Consider the following 19045-nt stretch of genomic DNA (forward strand, 5'->3'; position numbering starts at 1 on the left):
AGTGTGCAGCGCGTAAAAATCTTCTGTCCTCGGTTGCAACACTCACTACCGAGTTCCAAACTGCCTCTGGAAGCAACGTCAGCACAATAACTGTTTGTCGGGAGCTTCATGAAATGGGTTTCCATGGCCGAGCAGCCGCACACAAGCCTAAGATCACCATGTGCAATGCCAAGCGTCAGGTGGAGTGGAGTAAAACTCGCCGCCATTGGACTCTTCAGCAGTGTTAACGCGTTCTCTGGAGTGATGAATCATGCTTCACCATCTGGCAGTCCGAAGGATGAATCTGTGTTTGGCTGATGCCAGGAGAACGCTACCTGCCCAAATGCATAGTGCCAACTGTAAAGTTTGGTGGAGGAGGAATAATGGTCTGGGGCTGTTTTTCATGGTTCGGGCTAGGCCCCTTAGTTCCAGTGAAGGGAAATCTTAACGCTACAGCATACAATTACATTCTAGACGATTCTGTGCTTCCAACTTTGTGGCAACAGTTTGGGGAAGGCCCTTTCCTGTTTCAGCATGACAATACCCCCGTGCACAAAGCGAGGTCCACACAGAAATGGTTTGTCGAAATTGGTGTGGAAGAACTTGACTGGCCTTCACAGAGCCCTGACCTCAACCCCATCGAACATCTTTGGGATGAATTGTAACGTCAACTGCAGGCCTAATCGCCCAACATCAGTGCCCAACCTCACTAATGCGCTTTTGGCTAAGTTGAAGCAAGTCCCTGCATCAATTTTCCAACATCTAGTGGAAAGCCTTCCCAGAAGAGTGGAGGCTGTTATAGCAGCAAAGGGGGGGGACCAACTCCATATTAATGCCCATGAGTTTAGAATGAGATGTTCGACGAGCAGGTGTCCACATACTTTTGAAGTGTTGAACTGACAAAATGTTGTTTTAACGTTTGGTTGGAAAGGGGGCGCTGTTTTACCAATTCCGGGCGCCCCAAACCGTAAAGACGTCACAAATCGAGAGTCAATCTCTGAAGGAGGTTCTCCACCATCTTTTCATGGTAGGCTTTGGTAAGCTAATTAAATTACATTGTCATCTGTTAAAATGCGAGGGAGTAATGTGTGTAAATGTTCTTATACTGTTTTAGAACATATATTTTATTGCAGACATTGACAATCAATGTGTTGATACTTGTCTTTCATTGTGTTGTAGCATGTAGCTAGCTAGTTCATTCAGCTAGCTAGCTAGTTCATTCAGCTAGCGCTACTCCGGTGAGACTTGCTAGCTTTTGCTATCCGTTAAAACTCAATAAACATGTGTGCAAACGTGCTTTTACAGTTGTTTTACTACACTTTATTGAAGACCATGCGTATCATTGTGTACACTCATTGAACTTTTTGTAATGTGTAGGTAGTTCATTTAATTAATATCAGACCGTGTGTATCGACGCTAGTGTATGTAGCCTGCATTTGCGTACGTGCATATCGACGCGTGGCTCTTTTTAGAGAAGGGAGGTGTGTTGTTATGTGTTAATAACACGAAGACTACGTTACCCAGCAGGCTATGCGAGGGAGGGAAGTTGAAGTATGCCTTGCATGGCTACACAAGGAGATTGCTAGCTAAAGTATCAGTTTATTAAAAGTAGTTCCTACGCCCCGGTTTGTCATTATTTAAAGGAAACAAACATAACAGGAGGGAATGAGAAACACAAGGTTAGCTAGCTAGCAAAGTGCAGCTGGTTAAATGCTACATAGTTCATTCAGTTAGCTAGCTAGCATTTAAAGGAACAAACATAACATGGTGTCAGATTGGTAGTCGCTATGACGAGACAGAGAAAAGAAAGGAGTAACTCTGCAAATTTCCGCGACGAAAAATTAAACATTCTACCACAAGTCAAGTGACGTGAGTAGTCGAAGATGCTAGCTTGCGAGAGTGATGCCAACGAGCCGCAGCAGCGAGAGTGACAGCAGCGAGAGCGAGGCTGCACTGGAATCTGTTGACGAGCAAGTTGATGAGCATCCTACCGAAGTAAGAGAAATTGAAACTGTACCTGTTTCCTGAGTGTTTCCGTCATGGATAGGCTTAGTCCTCCTACTCCTATGCAGTTAATAGGCAATCTAGCTGACAATTGGAAACGTTTCAAGCAGAGATTCAATATCTACCTAGCAGCCAGTGGAGCAGGGGGAGATGACGACAAATTGAAAGCTTCCATTTCTCTGCATGTTATTGGAGAGGATGCATTGGACATTTGCAATAGCTTTCAGCTAGACGAGGCAAACTTGACATTGACTGAGCTCATGGCTAAATTTGAGGAGTACTTTGTACCAAGCCAGAACGTCACGTGAACAGAAACAGGGAGTCCGTTTTGACCAGTACTTGGCTGAGCTGAACACACTGAGCAAAACGTGTGAATTTGAAAATCTGAAAGACTCACTAGTGAAAGACATGATGGTCTGTGGCATACTTGATAATGGACTCAAGGAGAGATTGCTGCGTGAGCAAGATTTAACTTTGGATAAAGCAGTGAATATGTGTGGAGCAGCTGAAAACCAACAGAGCACTAAAGCTAAAGAGCTGCGCAGGGATGAGACGTCAGTCTAAAAAGAGAGGAGCAACACACACAACGCTTCACAAAACAAAAACAAGCAAAAGAGAAAAATCTAAACCCTACATGTGGAAAATCGTGTAACAACTGTGGGGAAAAGAATCATTTCTCAAAATGCTGCAAAGCTGAGGCTACAAAGAAAATTGTTCACACCGTCAAAGAGGAGACTGAAGAATTCTTTGTTGATTCTGTGGAAATATGCAATGCAGCAAAAGCTGAATGGATTGTGCCATTGACTGTGAATGAGACGATAATACCATTCAAGCTCGATACTGGAGCTCAAGTAAACCTGTTGTCGCCGCTGGATGACTACAAAACGCTGAAAGGTGAAGAGCAAAATACACCCTGTGAAAATCAAGGTTACTACATTTTCATTTACATTTACGTCATTTAGCAGACGCTCTTATCCAGAGCGACTTACAAATTGGTGCATTCACCCTATAGCCAGTGGGATAACCACTTTACAATATGTTTTTTTTTTTAGGGGGGGGGGGGGGGGGGGTAGAAGGATTACTTTATCCTATCCCAGGTATTCCTTAAAGAGGTGAGGTTTCAAATGTCTCAGGAAGGTGGTGAGTGACTCCGCTGTCCTGGCGTCGTGAGGGAGCTTGTTCCACCATTGGGGTGCCAGAGCAGCGAACAGTTTTGACTGGGCTGAGCGGGAACTATGCTTCCGCAGAGGAAGGGGAGCCAGCAGGCCAGAGGTGGATGAACGCAATGCCCTCGTTTGGGTGTAGGGACTGATCAGAGCCTGAAGGTACAGAGGTGCCGATCCCCTCACAGCTCCATAGGCAAGCACCATGGTCTTGTAACAGATGTGAGCTTCAACTGGAAGCCAGTGGAGTGTGCGGAGGAGCGGGGTGACGTGAGAGAACTTGGGAAGGTTGAACACCAGACGGGCTGCGGCATTCTGGATGAGTTGTAGGGGTTTAATGGCACAGGCAGGGAGCCCAGCCAACAGCGAGTTGCAGTAATCCAGACGGGAGATGACAAGTGCCTGGATTAAGACCTGTGCCGCTTCCTGTGTAAGGCAGGGTCGTACTCTCCGAATGTTGTAGAGCATGAACCTGCAGGATCGGGTCACCGCCTTGATGTTAGCGGAGAACGACAGGGTGTTGTCCAGGGTCACGCCAAGGCTCTTCGCACTCTGGGAGGAGGACACAACGGAGTTGTCAACCGTGATGGCGAGATCATGGAACGGGCAGTCCTTCCCCGGGAGGAAGAGCAGCTCCGTCTTGCCAAGGTTCAGCTTGAGGTGGTGATCCGTCATCCATACTGACATGTCTGCCAGACATGCAGAGATGCGATTCGCCACCTGGTTATCAGAAGGGGGAAAGGAGAAGATTAGTTGTGTATCGTCAGCGTAGCAATGATAGGAGAGACCATGTGAGGATATGACAGAGCCAAGTGACTTGGTGTATAGGGAGAATAGGAGAGGGCCTAGAACTGAGCCTGGGGGACACCAGTGGTGAGAGCACGTGGTGCGGAGACAGCTTCTCACCACGCCACTTGGTAGGAGCGACCGGTCAGGTAGGACGCAATCCAGGAGTGAGCCGCGCCAGAGATGCCCAGCTCGGAGAGGGTGGAGAGGAGGATCTGATGGTTCACAGTATCAAAGGCAGCAGACAGGTCTAGAAGGACAAGAGCAGAGGAGAGAGAGTTAGCTTTAGCAGTGCGGAGAGCCTCCGTGACACAGAGAAGAGCAGTCTCAGTTGAATGACCAGTCCTGAAACCTGACTGGTTTGGATCAAGAAGGTCATTCTGAGAGAGATAGCAAGAGAGTTGGCTAAAGACGGCACGCTCAATAGTTTTGGAAAGAAAAGAAAGAAGGGATACTGGTCTGTAGTTGTTGACATCAGTGGGATCGAGTGTTGGTTTTTTGAGAAGGGGTGCAACTCTCGCTCTCTTGAAGACGGAAGGGACATAGCCAGCGGTCAAGGATGAGTTGATCAGCGAGGTGAGGTAGGGGAGAAGGTCACCGGAGATGGTCTGGAGAAGAGAGGAGGGGATGGGGTCAAGCGGGCAGGTTGTTGGGCGGCCTGCAGTCACAAGTCGCAAGATTTTATCTGGAGAGAGAGGGGAGAAAGAAGTCAAAGCATAGGGTAGGGCAGTGTGAGCAGGACCAGCAGTGTCATTAGACTTAACAAACGAGGATCGGATGTCGTCAACCTTCTTTTCAAAGTGGTTGACGGAGTCATCCACAGAGAGAGAGGGGGGGGGGGGGGGGGAGGATTCAGCAGGGAGGAGAATGTGGCAAAGAGCTTCCTAGGGTTAGAGCCAGATGCTTGGAATTTAGAGTGGTAGAAAGTGGCCTTAGCAGCAGAAACAGATGAAGAAAATGTAGAGAGGAGGGAGTGAAAAGATGCCAGGTCGGCAGGGAGTTTAGTTTTCTTCCATTTCCGCTCCGCTGCCCGGAGCTCTGTTCTGTGAGCTCGCAATGAGTCATCAAGCCACGGAGCTGGAGGGGAGGACCGAGCCGGCCGGGAGGATAGGGGACACAGAGAGTCAAAGGATGCAGAAAGGGAGGAGAGGAGGGTTGAGGAGGCAGAATCAGGAGATTGGAGGGAGAAGGATTGAGCAGAGGGAAGAGATGATAGGATGGAAGAGGAGAGAGTAGTGGGAGAGAGAGAGCGAAGGTTGCGGCGGCGCATTACCATCTGTGTAGGGGCAGAGTGAGTAGTGTTGGAGGAGAGCGAGAGAGAAAAGGATACAAAGTAGTGGTCGGAGACATGGAGGGGAGTTGCAGTGAGATTAGTAGAAGAGCAGCATCTAGTAAAGATGAGGTCAAGCGTATTGCCTGCCTTGTGAGTAGGGGGGGACAGTGAGAGGGTGAGGTCAAAAGAGGAGAGGAGTGGAAAGAAGGAGGCAGAGAGAAATGAGTCAAATGTAGACGTAGGGAGGTTGAAATCCCCCAAAACTGTGAGGGGTGAGCCATCCTCAGGAAAGGAACTTATCAAGGCGTCAAGCTCATTGATGAACTCTCCAAGGGAACCTGGAGGGCGATAGATGACAAGGATATTAAGCTTAAATGGGCTAGTGACTGTGACAGCATGGAATTCAAATGAGGAGATAGACAGATGGGTTAGGGGAAAAATTGAGAATGTCCACTTGGGAGAGATGAGGATTCCTGTGCCACCACCCCTCTGACCAGATGCTCTCGGGGTATGCGAGAACACATGGTCAGACGAGGAGAGAGCTGTAGGAGTAGCAGTGTTTTCAGTGGTACTAGTTATATTGGGGAGAATGTACCAGTTAAAGGAAGGTTACTGGTTATTTTGGGGAGAACGTACCAGTTAAAGGAAGGTTACTGGTTATATTGGGGAGAACGTACCAGTTAAAGGAAGGTTACTGGTTATACTGGGGAGAACGTACCAGTTAAAGGAAGGTTACTGGTTATATTGGGGAGAACGTACCAGTTAAAGGAAGGTTACTGGTTATACTGGGGAGAACGTACCAGTTAAAGGAAGGTTACTGGTTATACTGGGGAGAACGTACCAGTTAAAGGAAGGTTACTGGTTATACTGGGGAGAACGTACCAGTTAAAGGAAGGTTAGTGGTTATACTGGGGAGAACGTACCAGTTAAAGGAAGGTTAGTGGTTATACTGGGGAGAACGTACCAGTTAAAGGAAGGTTAGTGGTTATACTGGGGAGAACGTACCAGTTAAAGGAAGGTTACTGGTTATATTGGGGAGAACGTACCAGTTAAAGGAAGGTTAGTGGTTATACTGGGGAGAACGTACCAGTTAAAGGAAGCTGCATAGTAACTTTACAGCACAAAGGAAAACAGTTCAAAGCACAGCTGCTGATCGTGGTAAAGAGTGTACAGCCTATTATAGGACTCAGAGCATGTGAAAAGCTCAATCTGGTGAAAAGAGTGTACAGCCTATCCTAGGACTCAGAGCATGTGAAAAGCTCAATTTGGTGAAAAGAGTGTAGTGACATCACAGACTGAAAATGACCAAGAATCGCTACTGGCTGAGTACGAGGACGTGTTTGAGGGTCTCGGATGTTTACCCGGAGAACACAAAATATGTACTGATGACAAAATTACTCCAGAAAAGTTCAATTTGCACTGAGGAAAAAGCTCAAGGAGGAACTCGTACGCATGGAAAAGATGGACGTCATCACAGAAATGGATGAACCTACAGATTGGGTAAGCGCACTGGTTATTGTGGTAATGTCGCAGTTTGCTGGAGCAAAGTGGTTCAGTAAGCTTGATGCCTCATCAGGATTCTGGCAAATGAAGCTAGATGATGCAAGCTCAAGGCTGTGCACATTCAACACACCTGAGGGCAGGTACAGATTTCTTCATCTACCATATGGGATTCTCTCAGCGCCAGAGGTCTACCACAAGACAATTCACATGATCTTCGAGCACATTCCAGGAGTAGAGACCATGATGGACGACATTAACGTATGGGGGTCCACAAAAGAAGAGCACGACGCGCGAGTGAGACAAGTGCTGGACCTGACACGGAAAGTCATCCTGAAACTAAACAAGGACAAATGCGAGTTTGTTGTGAAAACACTTACCTTCGTGGGAGATGTACTTTCAGAGGATGGAGTCAAACCAGACCCGAGGAAAACATCAGCCATCAACAACGTGGAGCGCCCGAAGAACAAGGACGATGTGAGACGCTTCATGGGCATAATCACCTACCTTGCAAAGTCCATACCTCAACTGTCAGCACAGTCTACTCTACTCAGATGTCTTCTGGAACAGAAAAATGAATGGGAATTGTCCCATGAGCAGGAAAACTGCTTCAAAAACCTAAAGAAGGCAATCACAGAAGAGCCAGTGCTCAGGTTCTATGTTCCAGAGAAAAGCACAAGGATTTCTGCAGGTGCATCACAGTTTGGCCTGGGAGCAGTTCTTCTGCAACAGAATGACGACACATGGCAAACTGTCGCTTATGCGTCCAGAGCCTTGACAGGCGCAGAAACAAGGTACGCACAAATAGAGAAAGAACTACTGGCGAGCACATACACGTGCGAAAGGTTTCACCAATACGTCTACGGACAAGCCTTCCAAGTAGAAACCGACCACAAACCACTGGTGTCAATCACGTCTAAGCCACTTAATGATTGTCCAATGATAATCCAGAGAATGTTGATCAGACTGCAACAGTATGATGTGAAGATGATCTACACCCCGGGAAAGTTCATGTTCGCCGCCGACACTCTTTTCTCGAGCAGTCGACAAGAAAGAGAGCGCCGACACACAGAAAAACACTGAGATTCAGGCCTACGTCGACATGATCTTTGCATCACTTCCTGTGTCTTCTGAGAGAATGGCGCAGATCAAAAGAGAGACAGCAGCTGACCAAACAATGACAGAGTTGAAAGAAACAATACTGATAGGATGGCCTGCACAGAAAAACAACTGTCCAAGGAGAATATAGGATTACTGGATGTACAGAGCAGAGCTCACTGTTGTGGATGACATAGTGTTCAAAGGCAACAAGATTGTAATTCCCATGACACTACGCAAAGAAATGCTACAGAAAATACACGAGGGCCACTTGGGTGAGGAAAAATGCAAACGACGAGCACTAGAAGTAATGTACTGGCCAAGAATGAACCAGGAAATCAGCCAGACCACTGCTTCATGTGAACCGTGTTTGACCTACAGGCCAAAGCAGCAAGCAGAACCGCTAATGCCTCATCCAGTACCCAACCGACCCTACTACAAAGTTGGAGTTGACCTTTTTGACTGCAATGGCAAAAGTCACATTGTTGTTACCGACTACTACTCAAACTACCCTGAAGTAGCAACACTGCCAACTACCTCCAGCAAAGCTGTAATCACCTACCTGAAATCAGTCTTCGCAAGACATGGGGTTGCGTCTGAACTGTACTCGGACAATGGCCCGCAATTCTCAAGTTCTGAATTCCGATCGTTCGCTAATGACTGGGGATTCCGACACAACACCTCCAGCCCCAACTACCCAAGGTCCAACGGCTTAGCAGAAAGTTCAGTCAAAATAGTTAAAGGTCTGATGAAAAAGGCACATGATGGAAAGGAGGACTTCCTAAAAAGTCTGATGATCTACCGCAGCGCACCGCTGCAGAACGGACTTTCACCTGCACAAATGTTGATGGGACGTCGCATCAGAGCCAACCTACCCATCCATGAGGACTTGCTGGCCCCGGCTGGAGGAGCTGACAACCTGCTGAATGAGGAGTCTGATGTGGACGTTCAGCTCAACAACAGACACATGATGATCCGTGGGGAGAACGTGTCCAAGATCCTCCAGGTCCGCTCCACTGTCACACAGTGCTTCAGGGACCACTTCTTCAACCACGGATACTGTGAGATCACCCCGCCCACCCTGGTGCAGACCCAAGTGGAGGGAGGTTCCACCCTGTTCAACCTGAACTACTTTGGGGAGGAGGCGTTCCTGACCCAGTCCTCTCAGCTCTACCTGGAGACCTGCATCCCTGCCCTGGGAGACACCTTCTGTATCGCACAGTCCTACCGCAGGCACCTGTCTGAGTACACTCATATAGAGGCAGAGTGCCCTATGAGGACCTACTGAGCAGGCTGGAGGACCTGGTGTGTGATGTGGTGGACAGAGTCCTGAAGTCTCCTGCTGCTCCTCTCCTCTACCAAGTCAACCCTGACTTCAAGCCCCCCAAGAGGCCCTTCAAGAGGATGGACTACTCTGATGCCACCATCTGGCTCAAGGAACATGACATCAAAAAGGACGATGGGACCTACTACGAGTTTGGAGAGGACATCCCAGAGGCGCCAGAGAGGCTGATGACTGATGCCATCGGTGAGACCATCCTGCTGTGTCGCTTCCCAGCTGAGATCAAGTCCTTCTACATGCAACGCTGTGCTGAGGACTGACGCCTCACTGAGTCGGTGGATGTGCTGATGCCTAACGTTGGAGAGATCGTAGGAGGGTCTATGAGGATCTGGGATGCTGAGGAACTGCTGGAGGGATACAAGAGGGAAGGCATTGACCTAACCCCTTACTACTGGTATACTGACCAGAGGAAGTATGGGACCTGTCCCCATGGTGGCTACGGGCTGGGCCTGGAGAGGTTCCTGACCTGGCTGCTGAACAGACACCACATCAGAGACGTGTGCCTCTACCCCCGCTTCATCCAGCGCTGCCGACCCTAAACTACCAACTACCCACCATGCCCCCTGTCTGCAGCTAAATTGCACTGCAACAGACCAAGGTTACATCCCAAGTGGCACCCTATTCCCTGTATAGTGCACTTCTTTTGACCAGGGTCATTGAAATCTGGTAAAGAAGTGGTGTACTATTTAGGGAGTTGGATGCCATTTGGGATGAAGCCCATCATCATATTGCACTGCAAGAGACCAACATAGTAGTCCCCTGTAGCTCAGTTGGTAGGGCATGGCGCTTGCAACGCCAGGGTTGTGGGTTCGATTCCCACGGGGGGCCAGTATGAAAATGTATGCACTCACTAACTGTAAGTCGCTCTGGATAAGAGCGTCTGCTAAATAACTAAAATGTAATGTAAATGTCTAACACCCAGAGGTGCTCACAACGTCAAACTCGCAATGGAAAAACAGAGAGACAAACAAAAACAGCGACACCACAAAAGTGCAAGGGAGAGGGGTAGCGAGAGAGAGAGAGAGATCACTTTTGTTTATGATCTACTTCACTTGCTTTGGCAATGTTAACATACAGTGGGGAAAAAAAAGTATTTAGTCAGCCACCAATTGTGCAAGTTCTCCCACTTAAAAAGATGAGAGAGGCCTGTAATTTTCATCATAGGTAAACGTCAACTATGACAGACAAATTGAGGAAAAAAATTTCAGAAAATCACATTGTAGGATTTTTTATGAATTTATTTGCAAATTATGGTGGAAAATAAGTATTTGGTCAATAACAATAGTCATTAAAAAATCATGTTGAACACTATTATTGCACACAGAGTCCATTCAACTAATGTGACGTGTTAAGCAAGGTTTTACTCCTGAACTTATTTAGGCTTGCCATAACAATGTGGTTGAAAAGTTATTGACTCAAGACATTTCAGCTTTTCATTTTTTATTAATTTGAAAAAAATTATAGAAAATCCACTTTGACAATTATGGGGTATTGTGTGTAGGCCAGTGACCAAAAAAAAATCTAAATGTAATCTATTTAAAATTCAGGCTATAACAACAAAATGTGGGAAAAGTCAAGAGGTGTGAAAACTTTCTGAAGACTCTGTGGTTACATGGTTGTTGTAGGTTTCAATAAATTGTTTGATGTTCTTGATATAAGTATAGATATATATAGATTAAAGAACATTTAATGGGCTGTATCCCATTAGTGGATACTAACACTGCTCTCAGGGCAGACCGGCTCGGCTAACGGAAGTTACTTTTCGTAGCAGGTTAGGAGAACTTACGCAGCGGTTTAAGAGAATTCATGTTGTAGGTTAGGAGAACTACGTTAAGGTTAGGAAAAGGGTTACGGTTAGCTAAAATGCTTGAATTGTCCCGAACGCGACCTAAACATAGCTACATAGCTAGCTACAACCAGGCCTGCCTTGGTTTCCAGTAATGCGATTCTGCTACTAGTGTCAGTGTTGTTTGGTTTTGTTCCTGTTCCTCCGGCAGGTTCTCCAGAGGATCCTGATCAGGAGCCCAGCGGAGAGCAGGACTCCTCCCCCAGCAGCCAGCAGCAGCAGCAGCACGTCCACCGAGTGGTACGAGTACCAGGGCATCCTGTAGGCTGACGTACGCAGGTGAGACGCCCCCTTGTGACGCATCACAAACTCCAACCAGAAGATGGCGTTGTCCATTGGCTTGATGGGCTGGTCCATGTGCAGACGGGACAGCCTCTGCATGTTCTCCCTGTAGGAGGCGTGGGTGAGCACCTGGTTCAGAGCCTGCTGGAAACTGGGTCCGTTGACGCTTGCCAGCTCCAGGATCTTGGCAGCGCCTCTCTCCTGCAGACGCAGAAGGTTGTCATACTGGTCGAAGAACAGGGGGATCCCCAGCACTGGAGTGCCGTGGTAGATTGCCTCCTGGACCCCGTTCGTTCCTCCATGGGCCACAAAGGCTCTGATCTGGGGGTGGCCCAGGAGGTCTTTCTGGGGCATCCAGTCCACCAGCAGGGTGTTGTTCCCCAGAGTGGATGGAATCTTGCCCAGGTGCCTCCAGATCACCTTAGATAAAAGAAGACATTACTTTCTGTTTAAATAACCTCTCATTTACATCACTTACATTGCAGAGAGCTTTAAATGTAAATTTTAATAATCAAAAACAATCAGGACACCTTCTGAGGGAGCTTGGCGAACACACTGGCGATCTGGTCTGTGATATCAACAGGAAGTGCATTGACAAGAGTCCCCAGAGACATGACGATCACCCCATGCTCCCCGGCACTCTGGACAAACTCCTCCAGCTCTGGAGGCAGGGGCTGGGCCGGCCTGCACTGGAACCCCCCCATGTAGATGACGTTGGGCATGGTGGGACGGGGGAAGTCAAACACAAAGTCAGACCTCATCAGCCAGATGTCAGCCTCCTGGATTAAAGAGATGATATCACAGCCCCCTTCGAAGTACTTGGCGCAAATTGCGTCATAACTCGGCCCAACCATGAACCTCTGCTGAAACACGATGATGCTGTAGTACAGCATGTTTTGGACCCGTTGGACGAAGGTCATCTTGTCAGTGAACCCAGACCCTGGGACGGGGATGTAGGAGAGGGGAGAGGGGGCGATGGCAAAGTGGCCCTCCCCACTGGTGATCCAACGGGCGTTGAGCACCACAGGCAGTTTGAGGTAGTGGGCCACCAGCAGCCCTCCAGCGATGGCGGGGTCGGTGAGCATCATGTCATACTGAGCGTCCTGAAGACTCTTCATCAGCTCCTTGTCTTCGAACATTCGAGCCAGCGTCTCGCAGCTCAGGAAGTGGGCTTCTTCTATCATGCTGAGGAACTCCTTGGTTAGTTTGAAGAACGTCAGAGCCGATGCCCCCTCTCTCTGAGCCTGAATGAAGAGATTAAACAGAGATTGAACGCCTGTTTGGCAAAATAGATGGCTGTCTGACTGGCTTGCTGGATGGTTGATTGGCTGCTGGCTGGATAGATGGATCAACCAGTCATAAAGACACATCAAACCTTCAAGTGCTACTGAAGGCACGTTATGAAGACATACCTTCATGTGCTTCTGTAGGCACGTTATGAATTGCTAGCTGGAAGGATCAATTAATCAATCAACCAATGATTCTCTTAAAGGATAATTTGACACAATAATGCACTTTTCCAGTCAATCTAGTGATAAAGACACGTAAATTCATGTGCTTCTGTAGCTACGTGATGGAGACATATACCTTCAGGTTCTTCTGTAGGAAGGTCTCGAAGAAGTTGTATAAGGATTCTTTCTCTTGGAGGGTGATGGAGGTGTACAGAGGTGACTCCTCAGTGATGTACCAGCTGGTAGAGGGTCTGACCACTGTGATGGTGTGGCCTCTGGCATGGAGCTCCTTGATCAGCGCCTACACATTGATGACGTTAGTAAACTCACAAGGGGCTGGGATTAAATCAGAGGCATGTTGCAGAGCGCTGTCAACACTGTGCCTTTTTAAAGGTTTTAATCCTTTAAAAGGCGTCAATCTAAGTAACACAAGAAAAAGAAAAAAACATCCAAATCTGTCAGTGAATTGAGCTGCGGCTCAATCCACCGCATCCGCCTGTGTCAGCCTTCCGCATCTGCGGTGGAAGGTGGCCGAGCTACAGCGATGTTTGTCAGACCATGAGACATCCAGAAATTGGTCTTCTCACGAAAACTTCTGTAGCGTCCCAACGGTTTGACCTACAAACTCACATGACCGCTCTATGGAAAGATGACCGCTCTACGAACTGTTTTGCTCCACCGCCCCCATAAGTGTCACGGGACTCGTCTGAAGCTAACGTATACAAACGAATGGAAGTATGGAGGTGATTTTGTGCCAACAAAAATAAAGGGTTCAATGTGTCCAAAAAAACTAACATTTTTCCTGGACTTTCTTACATCTACTATGATTCATCTTTTTTCTGTCTTTTTGCCTTCATGAACGTCATTAAGTGCGTTTCTCTGGGCTATAGTAGTATAGGCCAAATTCAACATTTTATCCCCCCAAAATTTTTATACCTAAAGGTGTCCTATAATGCAACATCAATTAGCTAAATGATCCATGGTATGACCATCTTAAAACAATTGCATATATGTTATCTCAGTATACACAATTGTCTCATTGAGTTACAGGGTTCTTCAACTCTGGTCCTGGAGGGCCAAAACACTTCTGGGTTTTGTTTCTACCTGCTAGTTATTTTCATTTACCTGGTGACCCAGGTCTGAATTAGTCCCTGTTTTCGCCCTCCAGGACCGGAATTGAAGAACACTGAAAAATAGAGAGATGTTTTGCAGAAAGAGACCAGGAGTGCATTGAGTTCGCCTCAACTGTTTTTACGTTGTGTGATGGTTTGTACAGAATTACACGTTTCCCCAAAACGGTGCACACCGTTCTTCAACAGATTTTAAGGTACTTTTGCTCCCATTTGGTGTGGTGTGGTGAGGTGTGCCCTGATTAATTCGGTTGTGACCATTTGAAAATCGCAAAAACCTCTGCAGCACACCATATGGTAAATGCCTACTGGTACTGGCAGAGGTGGGTGTAGTACAGAAAATCCGTTCTTAAGTAAAAGTACTGTTACTTAGATTGTAATTTACTCAAGTAAAAGTAAGAAACTACTAAAGTAAGAGAAAAAGTGGTCAGAAAACTACTTAAGTACTAGTTACAAATTTAGTTTGGTAATTTTTTACAACTATTGGTATTCTGTGACAGCAAAAAAAAAACAGATTGATTTGACATTCATTTATTATTTAACCCTGCCAGCAGCATGACCAGCATCAGTGAAGCTCAGAGATAAACATTAAAAACTCTGCATTTGAGTGTAGTTGCCCTTTAATTACATTTACACTCTTATCCAGAGCATACATTATTTTTGTATTTTTTCATACTGGCCCCCTGTGGGAATCAAACCCACAACCCTGGCGTTGCAAACACCATGCTCTACCAACTGAGCTACATCCCTGCCGGCCATTCCCTCCCCTACCCTGGACCAATTGCGCGCCGCCCCATGGGTCTCCCGGTCGCGGCCAGCTACGACAGAGCCTGGATTCGAACCAGGATCTCTAGTGGCACAGCTAGCACTGCGATGCAGTGCCTTAGACCCCTGTGCCACTCGGGAATTCAATTGCACACCTAGCAAGATACCATTGTGTTTGACTAGTGGTGTTTCTGTAGCCTGCTGTAGGATACAGTGTGCAGCCAGTGGTGGAAAAAGTACTCACTTGTCATACTTAAGTAAAAGTAAAGATACCTTAATAGAAAATGACTCAAGTGAAAGTCACCCAGCAAAATACTACTTGAGTAAAAGTCTAAAAGTTTGTTTTTAAATGTACTTAAGTACATTGGTGGAAAAAGTATTCAAACGTCATACTTGAGTAAAAGTAAAAAGTAAATGCTATACATCAAATTCCTTATATTATATATATATTTTTTTTATGTACGGACAGCCAGGGGCACACTCCAACTCTCAGACATAATTTACAAATGCAGTATTTGTGTTTAGTGAGTCCGCCAGATCAGGGGCAGTAGGGATGACATTATATTGATAGGTGCGTGAATTGGAACATATTGCTGTCCTGCATGAGCATTCGAATTGAAACGAGTACTTTTGGGTGTCAGGGAAAATGTATAGAGTAAAAAGTACATTATTTTCTTTAGGAATGTAGTGGTGTAGAAGTAAAAGTTGTCAAATATATAAATAGTAAAGTAAAGTACTGATACCCCCCAAAAAATACTTAAGTAGTACTCCAAACAAGTTTTACTAAGTTACTTTACACCACTGTGTACATACAGCTTATTCTGCTAAGGCTGTGTGTGGCGCACATGGAAAATATATAAATAAATTATATATATATATATATATATAGTGCATTCGGAAAGTATTCAGACATCTTGACGTTTTCCACATTTTGTTAAGTGATAAATAATCTACATAACGAACTAATAGCTTCGGGAAGTCATATGTTTTTTCATCAATTATATAGCCTAGATTGAAAATAGCATCATTACAATATATATATATATATATATATATATATATATATATATATATAATTTTTTTTTTTTCAAGCGGGCAACTGACGTGGATGACTGACTGGCCGGAGACTTTCCATTAACCTCCCCCGGCAGCCCTTTATGTCAAGCCCTGCGACATAATATATAATAATATACAGTGCCTTTTGCAAGTAACATGCTTTATATTCAATCAAAGTATCAGTAAGGAATCCTGCTTTATATTCACCAGGGTCTGTATCCACACTATGTTGCCTGCAGTTATGGCAACTTGAAAAAGTATTCATCCCCCTTGGCGTTTTTCCTATTTTGTTGCATTACAACCTGTAACTTAAATTGATTTTTATTTGGATTTCATGTAATGGACATACACAAAATAGTCCAAATTGGTGAAGTGAAATGAAAAAAGTAACTTGTTTCAAAGAATTCTACAAAATAAATAACGGAAAAGTGGTGCGTGCATATGTATTCACCCCCTTTGCTATGAAGCCCCTAAATAAGATCTGGTGGAACCAATTACCTTCAGAAGTCACAGCATTAGTTAAAGTCCACCTGTGTGCAATCTAAGTGTCACATGATCTCAGTATAGATACACCTGTTCTGAAAGGCCCCAGAGTCTGCAACACCACTTAGCAAGCGGCACCACCAAGCAAGCGGCACCATGAAGACCAAGGAGCTCTCCAAACATGTCAGGGACAAAGTTGTGGAGAAGTACAGATCAGGGTTGGGTTATAAAAAATATGAGACACTTTGAACATCCCATGGAGCACCATTAAATCCATTATTAAAAAATGAAAAGAATATGGCAACACAACAAACCTGCCAAGAGAAGGTCGCCCACCAAAACTCACGGACCAGGCAAGGAGGGCATTAATCAGAGAGGCAACAAAGTGACCAAAGATAACCCTGAAGGAGCTGCAAAGCTCCACAGAGGAGATTGGAGTACCTGTCCATAGGACCACTTTAAGCCGTACACTCCACAGAGCTGGGCTTTATGGAAGAGTGGCCAGAAAAAAGCCATTGCTTAAAGAAAAAAATAAGCAAACACGTTTGGTGTTCGCCAAAAGGCATGTGGGAGACTCCACTAACATATGGAAGAAGCTACTCTGGTCAGATGAGACTAAAATTGAGCTTTTTGGCCATCAAGGAAAATGCTATGTCTGGCGCAAACCCAACACCTCTCATCACCCCGAGAACACCATCCCCACAGTGAAGCATGGTGGTGGCAGCATCATGCTGTGGGGATGTTTTTCCTCGGCAGGGACTGGGAAACTTGTCAGAATTGAAGGAATGATGGATGGCACTAAATACAGGGAAATTCTTGAGGGAAACCTGTTTCAGTCTTCCAGAGATTTGAGACTGGGACGGAGATTCACCTTCCAGCAGGACAATGACCCTAAGCATACTGCTAAAGCAACAGTCGAGTGGTTTAAGGGGAAACATTTAAATGTCTTGGAATGGCCTAGTCAAAGCCCAGACCTCAATCCAATTGAGAATCAGTGGTATGACTTAAAGATTGCTGTACACCAGCAGAACCCATCCAATTTGATGGAGCTGGATCAGTTTTGCCTTGAAGAATGGGCAACAATCCCAGTGGCTAAATGTGCCAAGCTTATAGACACCCCAAGAGACTTGCAGCTATAATTGTTGCAAAAGGTGGCTCTACAAAGTATTGACTTTGGGGGGATGAATAGTTATGCACGCTCAAGTTTTCTGTTTTTTTGTCTTATTTCTTGTTTGTTTTACAAGAAAAAATATTTTGCATCTTCAAAGTGGTAGGCATGTTGTGTAAATCAAATGATACAAACCCCCCAAAAATCAATTTTAATTCCAGGTCGTAAGGCAACGAAATAGGAAAAATGCCAAGGCGGGTGAATACTTTCGCAAGCCACTGTAAATCTATGTAACTGGAGTGATTTGGTAAAATGTAACTAAGTAAACAGTAAGTTGCAGTTCTTGACACACTCAAACAGGTGTGCCTGGCACCTACTACCATACCCTGTTCAAAGGCACTTAAATCTTTTGTCTTGTCCATTCACCCTCTGAATGGCACACATACACAATCCATGTCTCAGTTGCCTCAAGGCTTAAAAATCCTTCTTTAACCTGTCTCCTTCCCTTCATCTACACTGATTGAAGTGGATTTTAACAGGTGACATCAATAAGGGATCATAGCTTTCACCTGGATTCACCTGGTCAGTCTATGTCATGGAAAGAGCAGGTGTTCCTAATTTTTTGTACACTCATTGTATAGTCAAGACATAGATACTGTACTATGGTAGCAAAAATCTGGTCGCTTTTTCAAAAAATTCCCTGATCCTGGTTGGATTCCCGGCATCAGCAGGGAATAAGCAGGGAATGTTGGGTAAGTTAACAGAACAGCTAGACACAACATTGAGCACCTTCATGTTGACCCAGTGGCTTCCATCTACAGGGAAGACCAGGACTTTTCCTCCATGGCAGGATGGTGCGACAAGGAGCAGGAGTAATGACACCAGACTTAGAAACGAGAGGCCTCCCCGGGGACAGCTGGAATGCATCTCTCCACTGAGAGGAGAAAGAGGACAAAAGTAACTTGGTTTTTCAACTATTCACCTCTAGACCGTAAAAAATACTTTATTGACCTGAAAGTCATGTCTTGCCCTCATGCCACGTATAGTTGTATCTTTTATACATTTAGATAACAGCTAATTAAGCTTTACCATTCTGTTATCTGCTTGTGTCAATAAGTTCGTTAGAGCGTATTGTCTACACAGTGTAACACTGCTACATAACAACAAACTACTTGAGTGCAGGTGAATAAGAATATGCATTAAGAGTTTGCTTACCAGCGCTGTAGAATCCTTACAGCACCGACATCACTCTGCAGGGGACTGCAGACTGCTACATGTCGGCTGGCAATACATTGAACGTTTCAGGGTTCAAACTCTAGTCTTCCCCTGATAGTACAGAAGTCATGTCATAAGCCAGCCCAGGTAGATGATTTACAAAACAGATAGTGGTGCCTCCCAAGTTGCACTACTTTTGACCAGGGTCCTGAGGGCTTTGGTCAAAATAGTAGACTATTGTAAGGGAATAGGGTGCCATAGCAACCATTATCTGGGCAATAGGGTGCCATAGCAACCACTATCTGGGCAATAGGGTGCCATAGCAACCACTATCTGGGCAATAGGGTGCCATAGCAACCACTATCTGGGCAATAACACTGACACTAGTGAGTTCAGGTAAAACACACCTGTCACATAACTGACCTCTCACCCAATTTAAAGGCCTACTTATCGTTGATACAATCATTTCCATATACGATTTTGGCCATCTCTAGTCTAACTCATGTAGTAATCCAGATAGTAGTTATATACTTCAGAAAGTGTTCACTTGACTTTTTCCACATT

At 45.7% G+C, this 19045-nt stretch overlaps 1 protein-coding gene and 1 pseudogene across 2 annotated transcripts; one reads left to right on the top strand and one right to left on the bottom strand.

Annotated features, from left to right (window-relative positions):
* The first annotated feature begins 8551 nt into the window (after nt 1-8551).
* LOC311119041 (asparagine--tRNA ligase, cytoplasmic-like) lies at nt 8552-9807 on the top strand (annotated as a pseudogene). Its single transcript has one exon. The product of its transcript is annotated as an asparagine--tRNA ligase, cytoplasmic-like (transcript).
* Nucleotides 9808-10368: 561 nt separating this feature from the next.
* On the bottom strand, nt 10369-18562 carry LOC311119040 (UDP-glucuronosyltransferase 2C1-like). The gene is made up of 5 exons (XM_084193798.1): nt 18482-18562; nt 18056-18200; nt 12861-13025; nt 11804-12517; nt 10369-11693 (listed from the first exon to the last, which is right to left on the bottom strand). The coding sequence occupies exons 2-5, from the start codon at nt 18191-18193 to the stop codon at nt 11106-11108; spliced, it is 1605 nt and encodes a 534-aa protein (XP_084049924.1). The 5' UTR covers nt 18194-18200; nt 18482-18562; the 3' UTR covers nt 10369-11105.
* Between the last annotated feature and the right edge of the window lie 483 nt (nt 18563-19045).

This window comes from Coregonus lavaretus (assembly GCF_964263955.1).
Source record: "Coregonus lavaretus genome assembly, contig: HAP1_SCAFFOLD_513, whole genome shotgun sequence".
Taxonomy (NCBI): Eukaryota; Metazoa; Chordata; class Actinopteri; order Salmoniformes; family Salmonidae; genus Coregonus; species Coregonus lavaretus.

Bases quoted from the DNA above. Each gene is read 5' to 3' on its own strand.
- LOC311119040 (XM_084193798.1), bottom strand. From the start codon at position 18,193: ATGCATTCCAGCTGTCCCCGGGGAGGCCTCTCGTTTCTAAGTCTGGTG. The intron at 13,026-18,055 runs GTGCTCAATGTT...ATCAATGTGTAG, and splicing joins GCCACTGGGTCAACATGAAG to GCGCTGATCAAGGAGCTCCA. The intron at 12,518-12,860 runs GTATATGTCTCC...CTCTTCATTCAG, and splicing joins TCCTACAGAAGAACCTGAAG to GCTCAGAGAGAGGGGGCATC.